The following is a 14,207-nucleotide window of genomic DNA, read 5'->3' as shown; positions in this document are numbered from 1 at the left end:
TCCTATTACGAGGACTTCAAACGTTTTTCCAGGGAGATGCAGTGAAAAAACATAAATATTTGCAGTATCACACTTGAGAGGTTAAAATGAAAGCCTGGTATTCATGCTGGTAGGACAGCCATGTGGGCTATGGCATCAAGTCTAAAACCCTTGTAGGTATTATGAGTGGAATAAAAGTGTAGTTTAGGGCATGTGTGCCAACCCAGAAGCTATGAAAAATGCTGACGGTGGTAAATGTTCTCTACAGCTCAGTTCAAACCAGCAAGATCCACAGTTTTATTTTACTTCATGGTGGATAGTAATAAAATACAAAAGATGCCGAAAGAAATGGTTCCAACTTCCCTTTTGATTAAAATGGGCCATTTTAACAAGAAAGACGGTTTGACTTCCTGAGTTAATCTACATTACATGCACAGTGAAGCATTTTTCAGATACAAGGTCAAGATATATCCAGTTTCAAAAGAATGGACATACATGTAACATGTAAGTGTCAGCCCATAGTGCCAGCAGCACATTACTTAATTACTTTGTAAACTCTTCATGAATAATACATTTTACGCAACTTCTCTAAAAGTGAAGGTTGACATACAAGAAAAGATTTGGCTGAATGATAACGGAATCACTAACATATTTTATTTTTATTTTATATTTAAGACAATTTACTTGCAGTACTAGATTCTGATTCAAGTGCAATCCACTGTTAGGAATGATGTATCATGGAAAAACTGACCAACAATCTCATGACTTTACATAGTCAAACAGGATTGTGGTGTTTCTTAGCAACAGCACCTGTGCAAGGGACATGAGTATGCTGCAGTATATTCAAGGAGGTAACTTTGGTGCATATTAAAATCTGATACAATGAAAAACACAATGATCTCCCTAAGAAATTTTGTTTTGATGAGAGTGAATGTCGAAAAGGATATACTGTATAATGGAAGTTTGACTTCATGGGAATCCTTGTAAATGGGGGCATACTATGCACATCCAGGCAGGATATCCAGAGCCTTGTAAAATTCCAGGCAGTAGTTGTAAAGCTTTGCATGTGTTTACTCAACTGCGTGCCTCAACATCTACAGCTCCCATTGGACTACTGACCATGCTCTCAATTAGGATCCTGAGTTTGACAGTCATTAATGCTGTCATTGAGAAAAGAAATGGCAGACAGTCCTCTCTTCCACAGAAGGCATGGCCTCTTGTTTATTCATTATGTCAGACGTTCTTAATCATGGTCGTCTGGATCCCAAGCTCTGCTGGTTTCCAGTAGTATAGACAATTAGGTTTGGGCTATTTTTCCAGATGTCATGAAAGATGGAGGCAATTAACTACAACTTCCTAAGACAGAACAGTGGTTTTCTAACTGTGGGTCAGGACTCTCAACAGGGTCATTGCAAAGTAATTTGAGGGGCTATAAGATGATTTATGGAATAGGGGAAAAATGTTCAGTACAAATTATCGTGTATATCTCCTTTCTCTTCTAGCCCTTATATAAAACAAATCCAGAATACAATTTAGCCTCTAGGCCTGTGGGAACTCATCAAATCAAACAAAGACTGTCTGGCTGAACTCTTACTATAGGTAGCCTCAGGAAAGTAACTACAGTCAAATAAGTGCCAGTGCATGCATGAGTTCACATTTGAAAGGCTCTTGATGCCACAAGATATGGAAACCTAAATTACACAAAGAGCCAGAGAGAACCCATGTTATTGAGTTTAAAAGGTTTCATGTGAAAATACTTCATATGACCCTTAATCTAATTGTACGTTACCTGTGTGTGAGGAGTTTTGTTATTCAGCTTCATTCAGATAGTTTACATTACCACATCCAATGTGAGATTTATAGTCTTCAGTGACAGATTATGGCTTTGTTTTTTAATCCACAGAAAACAGGAGTTAACAGATATTCCTGTGTAGCATTGAAACAGTTTTGAAAGTGTGATAAAAAATGACCAGTACTATTTTTGGGATACTATGCGAGATACTGCTAAGTACATTCCAACGTGAAGCACCATTTTAAATGTATGTAAACATCTTTGAAACTGAAATTGAATTAAACAATCTTAATTGCCTGCATAACTGTATAACAAATATTACAGAACAATTTCATACAAATATGTATCAGGTGCCTATAGCACTGTGTGGATCAATGCAAAGTTAATATGACAGCAACAAAACAAAAAAAGTATTTATTTCAAGAGTATTGTTTCAATCAGTTATACTGTATGCTTGCTTCATTACACAAATCTTTAAAAAACGAATTACTATACAATCAGGTCTGGGTGAAAACGTCTACAGAAAAAAACTGCAGAATTGATGACAAAAAAACAAAAATTTCCTCTGGGGACATGTGAATCAATGTAATCGCTTGAAGATGAGTGCTGTCACACTGTTGCCTGTCTTGCCTCCAAATTGGAAACTTGGTGTAGGCAACTCCTGTACAAAATCAAATCCTGTGAGGCAACACAGAGAAAATGTGCAGGTTAAGAAATACTACCAGAACATAAACATATTGGCTTAAACACAGATCATTTCTTGTTGACTATGGCTACAGAGGGTCATGAACTTTTCATGCACCATCAGTGGTGCTTCCTAGGGCCTTTTAAAGACAACCTGTCAGTGTGACAGATGAGCTCTCAAGGCCCTTTGGCCCCCTGCAGGCTCTCCAGAGTGACTACACTGAGAGGAGTGACAGCTGTTGGAAGCTTGCTATAATTCTGACTTTACAAGGCTGTTGTTGCCTGCAGCTTAACAACCTGCCAGGTAACTGTCGCAGTTGTAAAACTGTCTGTGTTTTGACTGGGGGTCAGACAACAAAACAACAGGTTTTCCCATCATTTTATCCCATTAACAACACTGCACAAATACACTAAAGGTGCCCTGTGGAATTTTCTTTTAGACAAACACAAGTTGTTTACACTCAGTGTTACTCAATTAACAAGAAATTAAAGGGGTGGTTCAGAATTTTGGACATAGGACCTCATTTCCAAGTAACTGCTAGCCTGCCATTACAAACAGTCTCACGCACTCCACAGTACACCCGAGGCAAATAAATAATAACGCCAGACTATCGATGTAAATGTCTGCTAGAATAATGTTGGAAATACAACTACTAGTGCTGTCAAACGATTAAAATATTTAATCGCAATTACATTAATGTCATAGTTAACTCGCAATTAATCACACATTTTTATCTATTCTAAATGTCCCTAGATTTCTTTTTGTCCAATTATTTTTTCTCATTTTAATGCTCTTATCAACATGGAAAAAGTGGATCCGCTTGCTTTGTGCCTAGGTCGCCTGGCTTTGACGAGGGGGCGGAGAATTCGCATCAGCTGTGTTCTTGGCCATCAAGTGGTATTTCAGACTGGACGTGCTGCGATGATAGCTCAGTTCACAACAACAAAACACACAGATCACTTTGGTCTTGTCAATGGAACCATTTGGCAACTTTTTAAAAGTAAACTTTGCATTCAGAATCTTATTGGCATCCATTTCGGCATCTCACGCTCGCCATCCACTCAAAACCTAACGTTAGCCTACTACTCTTTGGCCGGCTCGCAAGCACAAACAAGTGTGTGCGGCGTGCCTGTTTTGTTTCCGGTCTAGCTAGATCCAGTGTGGTGCTGTAGTTTTTGTAACGTTACTAGTTGTTGCAACAGCATGTGAAAAAAACTACAAAGTTTACTATGCGGAAAGAACGTTAATCTCGCGATAAAAAAAATTGACGCCGTTAAAATTGGTTTGCGTTAACACCGTTAACGCGTTTAACTGACAGCACTAAAAACTACCCTTGCATCTCAATGATCGCATTACATTTTGAGGGACTAGTTTCTCAGCAGCGGCAGAACTTTACTTTGCTCCAGTTAGTAGTACTGCGCCGAAAAGTAAACAGAAGCGCAGGCTAGCAGTTACTGTTGACTTGCGCTAGCCTAGCACCAGCGAACTCTGCAACTGGAAAGACTGGATGAAAAGTGTTGAAAACGGTCTCCACTGATAAATAACACACTGGCTAATTTGGAAATTAGGTCCTATGTCCAAAATTCTGAACCATCCCTTTAACAAGATTCATCAGAATCTAACAAAAAATTATCAGACATAAAATAATTAATTTCTGTGCATCCCCTCACCTTCACTGAATCTGTCTAGCAGCTGCTCTTTTGTCCAGTTACAGGAGGTGACAGCGAAGAATCCTTTGTCCTTTAGAGCATCTTTTAAAACTTGGAGATAGAGTTTTTTGCCCTCCTTGGAGTTGTCTGGGTTTAAGCTTATTGCATCAAATGTTCCTTTGTCGATACAGACATCAAAACCCTTTAGCTCCCCATGGCAGTTAAGGAAATCCATCTCCTAAAAAAAAAAAAAAACAGAAAAAGTGAGAAGTTAAGGAAAAGTTAAGTTGATCATCCTAACAGCAAATATAAAACATAGCGACATGTTTAGTCCGGCTCTTTAGATGTAGGATAAAGTATATAGTTACCTGCAGAAGATATCTTTCAGCACCAACCAAGATGGAAAGTGTTATACCTCACTGGTTAACTTTCAAACTAAATTCCAACTGCCAACATGACAGCGGTTAATTCTGCGGAGGTTGCTGACCTACCATACCACCAGTGAAAGGAGCCCTTTATCTGGAGAGCATCAGATCTCTGGGGAGAGCTCAAGAGCCATATACTCACAACCCATCATGGACAAAATGTGTGATTTATAAACGGATGATCAACAGTGATTCACTAGAGACAGAAATACTATATATGCTAGATATTGTTGCAACTGATCCGAGTTCAATTTGAATGTGAGCCTGTAATATGAAAAAAGTGGGAAGATGATGTTGGAATGTATGAAGATATGTCAAAGGGAAGATGTTGTTGGAATGTATGAAGACATGTCAAAGCAGCAGTAGGCTGTGACTAATGTAAATGGAGGCAGGGCTTGACAAGGATTTGAGACTAATGACCTTTGAGGTAAGACGTGTCGAAGAAGCTTTTTTATCATGTAGGTGAAACTCCTCCCAGTCCCTCAGACTCCATTCAAGGCTACACACAAACGAGCACATTCACACATTATTTTGGTCTTCTGCAGCATTATAAAAATACCAACATCCTATTTCTCTCTCTCACACACTCATAGAACCACTGTAGCTCCCCCGGTCCAGCTAGGGTCAATATTGACTTCTGTAGAAGGCTTTCTGTCCAAGCAAAGCACACACCATCAAACGTATGTGATGCGTATAACATATGCAACTGTATAATACGCACAGGAGAGAAAAACTCACTCATCACATTCCTTATAGCCCTGCCAGCATTTATAACTTTTTTTGTTAGCGGTGTTAAATCCTGCCAATTTATGTGGGTGTTTGAGGTGGTTTAATCTAAATGGTGGGCAGACTTCCATCACTTTCAGAGCCTTCTTCCTATCCAACTCTCCCACATGGTAAACACAGGAGAGTTTCCTCTAACCTTCCCCGGCCGGCTCACAGTATGCTTAAAGCTATATTGTTATCATTGGCACTTAGGAACAGAGGGGATTCATTTTGTATCAATGGGTGATTTGTGCATGGCATACGATCCACCAGATACACTAAAACATTATGTTGCAGCACTTAAGTGGAGAAAATAATTTTTTTTTGCAGAAAATGTTGATTCACGCTGTTCACCTAGCACTATAAATACTCAGTATACCAATCATCTATTAATGGTGTAAATGTCATAATCAGTGTGCTGTAAGGCACTTTAACACCTGTATAAATTAATACAAGTTCAACGATCTACATCGCAGTCTGGCATAATGTAATCGCTCCAGTTGTACCGCCACAGTAAACCCCACAAAGCTTTCAAATTCCAATTAGAAAGTATGTCTGGTACAAATTAACATTTCCCAACTGTTGCTCACTTCTTATCACAATAATCATGTGAACTTGAACAGACTGTAGTCCCTGTGACTACTACATGTGTTGCGATACTTGTTTAAGTTAACAGTAATGTAATGCTATAGTTTTAATGACAAACATAACTGAACCCACCTTTACAGTGACATCCGTCAAGTCCTCCGCCTGCAGAATCTTTCTGGCCAATTCTACAGACGCTGACGAATAATCTATACCCGTCAGATTCCTGTATCCGTGTTTAGCCTTGACACACACAAAAAACAACAAAAAAAACACAGCAAATGAAATGCAAAGCTTATCAACGGTGACAGAAATGTCTGAGAAATGTTAAAGTAGTTTGTTAACAAGGTCATCACTGTAAACCTAGCTGTCATTTACAAAATATTCATTTAAGGCTCAGATCACCTAACTCAAATATATAGTTCCACTCAACCCCTAGTGGTATTTAGTGCAGATAGTTTTTGGCAATGTTTTGAGATGGCTGATACTTATGCCATCATCCGAATAAAATAGCTTTGATATGTAAATGTAGTGTTTTCATTAACAATATCCTTGATACCGTGTATAATCCACAGATGTTGCTATATTTATGTGACTTGTTTTGATTTTGGTGAACTGACCCTTTACGCACTCTTAAAAAAGGTCCAATATGTAATATATTTACTGTAATAAATCCAAAAATGACCCCAATGCACCAATTTTGGCCTGTGTGTTGTTAACTGCCCGGTTTGACAGCCCGGCCGGGTTGCCAGATATACCTGTAAAAACGTAAACCCGTAACGTTAGCACAGCCATGAAAGCAGAAAACAAACAAACAGGATCAACAGAGATAGATTCTAACCGACCTAAAAAACTGCATGTCTCGTACGTGACCAGAGACGCAACAAACCCCGAGTAAATATTGGAGATGTATTTGAAAGATGGAGACAGCTTAGAGCCCAAAAAGGACGCAAAGTTGGCTAATTTCCTCTTGAACAGGTAAGCATTAGCTTCAAATTTATCACGGCTACAAGGGACGGGCATTTTATGTCATTTCAACATTCGTGTAGCTACTCACATTGAATTATATAGCTAGAGTACCCGAGTTGGTTACTCGCAAAAACAATTGAGACACAGTCAGTAAAGTGATCCCGACTGGTCCTGGCTAACGCCGCAATGCTAACCCTGTTAACTGCTAACGTTAACGGAGGACCAGGCAAGTGGGCCACAGCGGTTTACAACGTGTAGCCTGTTCAGCGGCCGTAGCCGACAACGCTGAGTTATTTTAAGCCAAGAGAGGGGGGCTGTAAATCGTGAAGAGAGGACCTTGAGTTTGCAGTGTGTTTAGTGATTGTTGCCGTAATTCTAAGCCAATAAAGTATGTTCAGTCGGTTGGAGAGGATGGCAAGGTAGTGTTATTTTTAGCGGTTCTCACTGTAATTCTAAGCAAAGGAAGTATGTCTGTCCGTCGGGTGGGAGGACGGCGAGGTTGTTGTGTTTGTTGCGGTTCCTACCGTAATTCTAAGCCAAAAAAGTGTGCCTATCAGTTGGGTACAGAGGTCCGCGTGAGAATGGGCTTTTATGATGGTCAATATAGCCAGCATCTAACGTTAGCTACTCCGCTATGCTGTGAAGTAACGTCTGGCTATATGAGACAAGTGTCTAGCAACATTGTTGTGGATGCTCCTTCAGCGCACTTTGGAGGAGGGTCTGGCAAAGCGAGCCTGGCAATCTCTGTGAACTTTGAGTCTGGGGAGGAGGGGGCAGGGGAGACAACTCTCTCCAGTAGTTTGAATTTGTACTGCAGTAACTATTTTAAACACTAGCGGTCAGTTTTACATATTGCACCTTTAAATGAAGTGGCCGTGAAATAAAAAATATCAAGATGGTGTCAAAAAATATATATTTTCACTCTGTTCACACCAGTTCAACTAAAAAGGCTCCATTTCCAGTGCCAATGTCAAGAATGGCAGCATTTTCTGGGATATTAGCTTTGTCCATCCATCGCAGCACACGGCTCATGCTTTCTTCACCAAACCTTACAAGACAAAAACACAAACTTTAGTAATGACACAGACTATTGTCAGAAACCAATAACACTGTACAAATCTTGTACTAGGAAGCATTATATGTTGGCATGACAAATACTCATATACAGTAATAACAAGTGGAACTATTGAAAAATTCTGGCAGTGACCATGCCAGCATGTCAATACTCGTTATATGATTACCATATCTCACCAACATCCCCAATGTCTGTGAATGTCTCAAGTTCTTTTTGGTACGCATCTTCCCAACTGCAGAAAAGAAATGTCACTGACAATTAGCTACTTATATAATACATAAATAGCACGTTGCTATTTTAGAAACATAACACAGTCATTGCAAAATAAAAAAACATCAGTAGCCTGACTTAAAGTTTATATAAATTGCTAGTATCCCATTTTTTTTTTTACAAGCTCCGGATGTATCTTGTAGCGTTAGTTGAAAAGCTAGCTTAGCTAGTTGTGGAGCCTGACAAGAATAACCAACGTAAGTTCTAACGAATAACACATACTATTCTTTCGTTCCGAGTTTTGAAGGTTCAAAATCGTTATCTGAGCAATTGTCGTCCTCTGGGTCTGAGGTATTTCCACTTTCTACATCCACGTTTTCTGTGGCGACATCCATGCTAGAGAGAGGAGGGTGGATGCTCTCTAGCCTGCTGTCGGTCGCATATATTGTCGGTCGTCGTCGCCTACAAATTCTTCTTCAAACACCGGTTTGGTGCATTATCGCCATCTATCGGTATGGAGTGCGGATCAGAGTGCGGATCAGAATAACTAATATACATTATTCAAATAATAATAATAATAATAATAATAATAATAATAATAATAATAATAATAACAATAATAATAATAATGACAAATAAATAAATAAATAACCTAACTCATAAATTCTTAAACATATCCATTTCTTTAAAATTCTGAAATAGTACTCGATAACACTAATTTCTTGAGTTCTTTTGTAGAATATCTATTAGATCGCGCTGTACATTTTATCTTCGTGAGATTTTGAATCAAATGCCTTCTTTCCTTCTCATATTTCTGATAATATCCTGATATGCTCAATGTTGTTTATTCTTGCCCAGTAATCACAGTAATCTACCTGTATTATATGCTTACCTATTTAGTTTAGTCCACCGTGTCCAAATCTAAGTCTTGGTATTATGTCTCTTGTCTCCTGCTCCTTCCTGAACACCTCATTTCTCCCACTTTCCTTTGAACTCTGTAAAACCATCGTCCTTTCTTTTCTACAACCCATTGCTTTTGCCACTTTTACTTCAAATTGAATTTGAGATTGAAGACTTCAATAATTCAATAGTGTTGCTATGTTGATGTAGTCTGGCTATCACCAGACCAAGCTCAATCTTTTAGCTGCAGGGCGAAATCAAATCGCCGGCAGATCGGGCTGGGTTTACTACCCAGTCTAATGTTGATGCAGTTCTTGATAAAAAATGTCCAGTGTGGTTTAGAGTCCGCCAATTTCTTCTTTTTTTCAAAATTTACATATTTTTTCATCTCATTACATTCAAAACATATAAGAATATCTTTATCCTGAAATAGAATTGTTTGCCCAGTTTTCCATCTTATAAAAATCCTTAGCAACCTTATCTCTGCTTTCATTTCCTTTGATACCGATCGCCTACAGTTCCCAGAAGACGTTGCGTTTGAGGAGCGTGCTTGCAACCGCAGGGGCATCGGGTTGATGATAGGGATGTTTCCATCATGGCGGCATCCATTTCAGGTTATACTTTTAGTTCTGTGTGTTATCACAGCGCCAACAGCAACTCAGATCATGTAAGTATTTAAAATTATGTTGACAAACTATAAGGCAATTGTTGCTATAGTGTGCGAAACTCAGCGATGTGTTTGATCGTTCATCAACGCCATAGTTTGTGTTGTTTTTTAGTGTCATCATCCTGTTGCTGGCTAGCTAGTATTGGTCCCGTCTATTTGCCGGGCAGGTATGCTTTAATGAGACTGTGTAGCTAGCTAGCTAGCTACAGGAACATGAAGACATAATTAGTAATTTTAAGATGATATCATGTGTTACAGCTCCAAATGTGTTAAATATCTAATTTATAACATGACCTATAAAGAGCCATACGTACGAATACATATCAATATGGGAAAGTTTGACTTCCAGGAAATACTCGTTAGCTAACGTTACTTAACGTTAACTAAGCTGCCAAGTCAAGTGACTTCCGTGTGCCGGGTGCTGCTACAGTCACCTCAACCTGTCATCTGATCAGTTTAGGGTGTCATCAAACATATGAAGTTAACGCAGTGAATCTCATAACTAACGTTAGGTTACATTAAACCTTTTTTGTTTTTGTCGTTTCTATGTTGCTAGATTAGCTTGTTAGCCACCTGACGTTAGCTGTCTTTTGCATTTAGCTAAGTCTACTGACATGCGTAACGTTAAACATGCTTTTATTTTATTTTGGCCTTTGGCGTGCTCGAAACGCAATCGAGGAGAAAAGCTTTGTGGTCAGCGTATGGGACAGACACTACCGAGACAACTTTCACACAAGCGTTAGAACAAATGAAGCTGTTTACACGCCTTTTTGATAGGTGGATAGTTGTTGCTTACAAGTTTGCCTGCATTCCTGACATAAGCATAACGAATGAGGCAGCGCTGTTGTTCACCAGCTGCTGTCTAAACGACTTAATTTACTCTCAGCACAAAAAAGTTGATCTGCTATTTTATGTTGCATGAATACGTCTGGGTATCATACAGTGACTGTAAGGTTCCTGAACGATCATTTACTTCGTTTGTTCATATTTTATAAAAAATAAATTACAACGATACACATTGCAGTACAACTCTTTAAAAATAAAACAAAATCAGCTCCTTTACACTACCAGGGCTGCACAATATGAGGAAAATATCGAATGCGATTATTTTGACTGATATTGCAATTGTGATATGATTCATGATATTGGAGGCAATGATCATTTTTCATTATTATTCTCATTTTCTCTGTAGACTTTTAGAAAGGGGACGTCTCTGCAACAGAATCAGAAAGGGCTTTATTGCCAAGTATTTTTAGTTTTTTGCGCATACAAGGAATTTGTCATGGTGTTGTTGGTGCATGTCACACAATACTTTACAATACTATTTGTTGTAGTGTTTTTCCTGCATGCCTCTACAAAGTGTAACGTTACACAGTCAATCGCCAGCGTTAAATCTTGGTACAAGCATGCTCCATGCTTATTGGCTCACTGACGCTGATTAGATTTATTCCTTAGGTATTGAAATTTGGTATAGAACGACAAGGCATTTTTCGATGCTCGATACTTAAGGGGCAATCCGGTTGGATTGTCTTGATAAGTGATTCTGACATGTATATTGTTTTTCTGTATGCACTCAACCATGTTAAAATCATTAGCATGAAAGGATTATCCATCTGGCTAGTCTAATATAAAACAGTGAAAAGCAAATCTATGCATTTTAGAAGTTGTAACCAAAATATGTTTGGTTTTTTTTTTTGCTTGATAAATAACTTCAACAATGAATTGATTAGAAAGAAATGATGTTGGTTATTTATCTGTTGCTTAAATAACTGATTAATGGACTAATTGTGTCTGGTCTATGTTAGTGCCCTAACCGTTTTATAAAAATGTATTTGCACAGGAGGGCTTCCTATTAGGAGATGTAAGACAAGAAGAGACTGTCAGCATCAGTGACACACAGATCAGCAGTGCAGAATTGCTCCAGGTAGTAGGTAAGCCCTGAAACGGACAAAACGAAAAATGTTGTGACATCTTAAGCAACAAGTGGCAACTGATCAATGCCATTCTGTGACAGAAGCCTGTAAAGGGACTGTAAAGAAGTTCACATGATTATAATTCCATAGGCCTTTTTCATTTCACTGTAGGAAAAGCACAGGTGTAAATAATAATAATATTGATTGCTTACTAAATTACATTTAGCTGCTTCAGTGTCTGATATTTAGGATACTTAAATAGAACCAAGCCATGTTTAATGTCATTAACAAGTAGAGATGGTCCGATATCATTTTTTGCTTCCCGATACCTGAACTTGCGTATCGGCCGATAGCGAGTACCGATCCGATACTAGTGTGTCATATATTTTATTATGTTTTAAGAACTGTATACTATCCCTGTATGGATGTGATATGATTTCTATCTTTGTTGTCAGTCTGGCTCAGGTTAAACTCTTTGTGAAACATGAATGCCACAGAACTTTCTTTTATTATCCAGTTTGACAGTCAGTTATAACGGAAAAAGAACATAAATAAACTACTTTTAACGTATTTTTTATTTAGGGCTTTATTACGTGGTATCGGATCGGTGCATAAACTCCAGTACTTCCCGATACCAGCATTTTAGGCAGTATCGGAGCCGATACCGATACTGGTATCGGTATCGGAACATCTCTATTAACAACACCTGTGCTTTTTCTGCTATGACAAGTCAAAATGTAGTCCTTTTCGCACCTTTTTTTAAAAAGATCAGAACAACACGTAAGACAAGTTGTGTTAAAGCCCCTGTGCTCACAGGTGTTCTCACTTTGTTTACTTGTTAAGAGCTCTTCCCAAAGCAGTGTAGGCGTGTACAGACTGAAGTTGTTGACATCTCCCTCACTCCCCAGTTGATTGCATCTATAAGGGACAACTTTTAAGTTCATACATTTTGATGACATCCTGTACTTTCCACAATATCATTGTCCAACCTTAAGCTGAGGATAAGTTGAATAAGCCATACAGTGTTTCCCCCTAGGTTTGTGGAAGAATTAGGTGCACATATTTGACGTGGGGTTTAGAGGTCCTCCCTCATAAAATATTATGATTTTCAATAAAAAGAAAAATGCAATTTCACATCATTAGTTACCAATATTATTACCATATCTGTGTCTAAAACGTTAGAAAAGCTAAAGAAGATTATAAATAAATAGCAATCAAAAAGCTTAAAGACAAAACTTGCTAAAGAAGTCCAGTAGGGACCAACTACAATCATTAGATCTGAGAAAAGTAATTTAGATAGTTTTGATGCTAACATTTTACATTCATTCAGCTTAGGTGGTGCACAAAAAGGCTTGGGACCCTGCCATAAGTTAAAGTACCTGTGTAGGTGTGCAGGGGCCTTACTATTTGTTTTATAGACTGTTGACTAACTATTTGTGTTGAATAGAATAACATTTCTTGTTGAAGATGCTTCTTCAAATAAACAGCAGACTAGATAACTACAGGAGAGCCATGGGAATCAGTAGTATTGAATTTTAATCTGCCAAAATATGGCTAACTTATTAAAATATTTCAAGAATGCATTTACATTTTTTTTTTTTTTTTTCCCAGTTGTGTAGATTGCTTGGTTTTACTGCTTCCTGAATTTCTCCTCTGTCCCTTCAGTGCTATTAGGAGAAGCGTGAATTGATGCATCTGAATGGAAAATGTAACTGGGAAAGAAATGATGCCAATAAGCAGCTTTTTGCTGAGCACTTATCCTTCTGCTTTAGTCACAGAATCGGCAGATTCACGCTAATGGCCTTTTTTTTTTTTTTTTTTAAATGGTTTGAATTTGAGTCCCTTGGTACGTGAGTTTGTATTGTAAACTACAACAACCGAAACAAAAAAAACAATGTAACATAATCAGTAACAGAAGCTTTGCTAGTTTAGGTTTCCCGTTTCTGTGGCCTTAAGTGCCAAAACAGTCCTTTTGGCCATATACATTACAGGTATCTTCATGAATATGATAAAGATACATGCGAATATAAGGTTGTAGTCGTTGTAGTTTTTTTTTTTATATATATATAGGTTGTGGGGCTACACTTTGACTTGTGCCTTTTAAAGATTTTGCATATATGATGCTATATAACAAACATCTGTCATTACTTTTTCCCCAACAGAAATACATAACCATGATCCTTGTGCACAGTTATTTAGGTAAGATATGAGCTTTTTATTCTCAAACAGCTACTTTTATCATCAAGTATCAATGCACATACTGTCTCCCTAAAACAGTGTCAATTGTAATACAGACACTGCGTTATGGAGACAAAAATGGTCAGCCAGCAGTTTTGGCCATGATCATTTCATTTAGGAAAACCTGACAACTGTTGTAACGCATACGTAGAGCTGCAACAATTCCAAATTTTGCTGTTCAATTAATTGTCTCAGAAATAATTGCGATTAACAATATAATTGTAGCTCATAGGCAAATTTTAAAATATTTATTTATCACTTTTTGAAACAAATTAAAGTTTTGAATAAATCCCATGATACATATTTTGGCTATATCACTGTTATGTGACCCAGATAATGTAATAACACAAATACA

General features: G+C 38.0%; 2 protein-coding genes across 5 annotated transcripts in view; one reads left to right on the top strand and one right to left on the bottom strand.

The window, feature by feature from the left end:
• Positions 1-1,849: 1,849 nt before the first annotated feature.
• Positions 1,850-8,586, bottom strand: eef1akmt2 (EEF1A lysine methyltransferase 2). Of its 3 annotated transcripts, none has more exons than XM_078273407.1 (7): positions 8,417-8,586; positions 8,091-8,156; positions 7,783-7,897; positions 6,576-6,638; positions 6,016-6,123; positions 4,127-4,343; positions 1,850-2,449 (listed from the first exon to the last, which is right to left on the bottom strand). In XM_078273407.1, the coding sequence occupies exons 1-7, from the start codon at positions 8,527-8,529 to the stop codon at positions 2,352-2,354; spliced, it is 780 nt and encodes a 259-aa protein (XP_078129533.1). In that variant the 5' UTR covers positions 8,530-8,586; the 3' UTR covers positions 1,850-2,351. The 3 variants fall into 3 exon arrangements, with proteins under 3 accessions (XP_078129533.1, XP_078129535.1, XP_078129534.1); XM_078273409.1 differs by having other exon boundaries at positions 8,101-8,156; positions 8,417-8,450; XM_078273408.1 differs by lacking the exon at positions 6,576-6,638.
• A 1,005-nt stretch (positions 8,587-9,591) lies between these two features.
• Positions 9,592-14,207, top strand: part of abraxas2 (abraxas 2, BRISC complex subunit) — a 13,067-nt gene continuing 8,451 nt past the window's right edge. For both annotated transcript variants that reach the window (XM_078272916.1, XM_078272915.1), the window contains exons 1-3: positions 9,592-9,701; positions 11,542-11,632; positions 13,777-13,813. In XM_078272916.1, coding sequence (XP_078129042.1) covers positions 9,630-9,701; positions 11,542-11,632; positions 13,777-13,813 — 200 coding nt within the window. In that variant the 5' untranslated portion in view covers positions 9,592-9,629. The remainder of the gene's footprint in view (positions 9,702-11,541; positions 11,633-13,776; positions 13,814-14,207) is intronic.

Source organism: Sander vitreus, chromosome 17, assembly GCF_031162955.1.
Source record: "Sander vitreus isolate 19-12246 chromosome 17, sanVit1, whole genome shotgun sequence".
NCBI lineage: Eukaryota > Metazoa > Chordata > Actinopteri > Perciformes > Percidae > Sander > Sander vitreus.
Note: the sequence above shows the minus strand (reverse complement) of the source record. Positions and strands in the feature narration are given on the sequence as shown.

What these genes read in the sequence shown, in the direction of transcription:
- eef1akmt2 (XM_078273407.1), bottom strand. Translation starts at nt 8,529, where the DNA reads ATGGATGTCGCCACAGAAAACGTGGATGTAGAAAGTGGAAATACCTCA. An exon ending in GAGCCTTTTTAGTTGAACTG is followed by an intron (nt 6,639 to 7,782) that starts GTGTGAACAGAG and finishes ACGTTTTTACAG; the next exon opens with GTATATCTGGCAACCCGGCC. An exon ending in TGACGGATGTCACTGTAAAG is followed by an intron (nt 4,344 to 6,015) that starts GTGGGTTCAGTT and finishes TTTTTTTTTTAG; the next exon opens with GAGATGGATTTCCTTAACTG.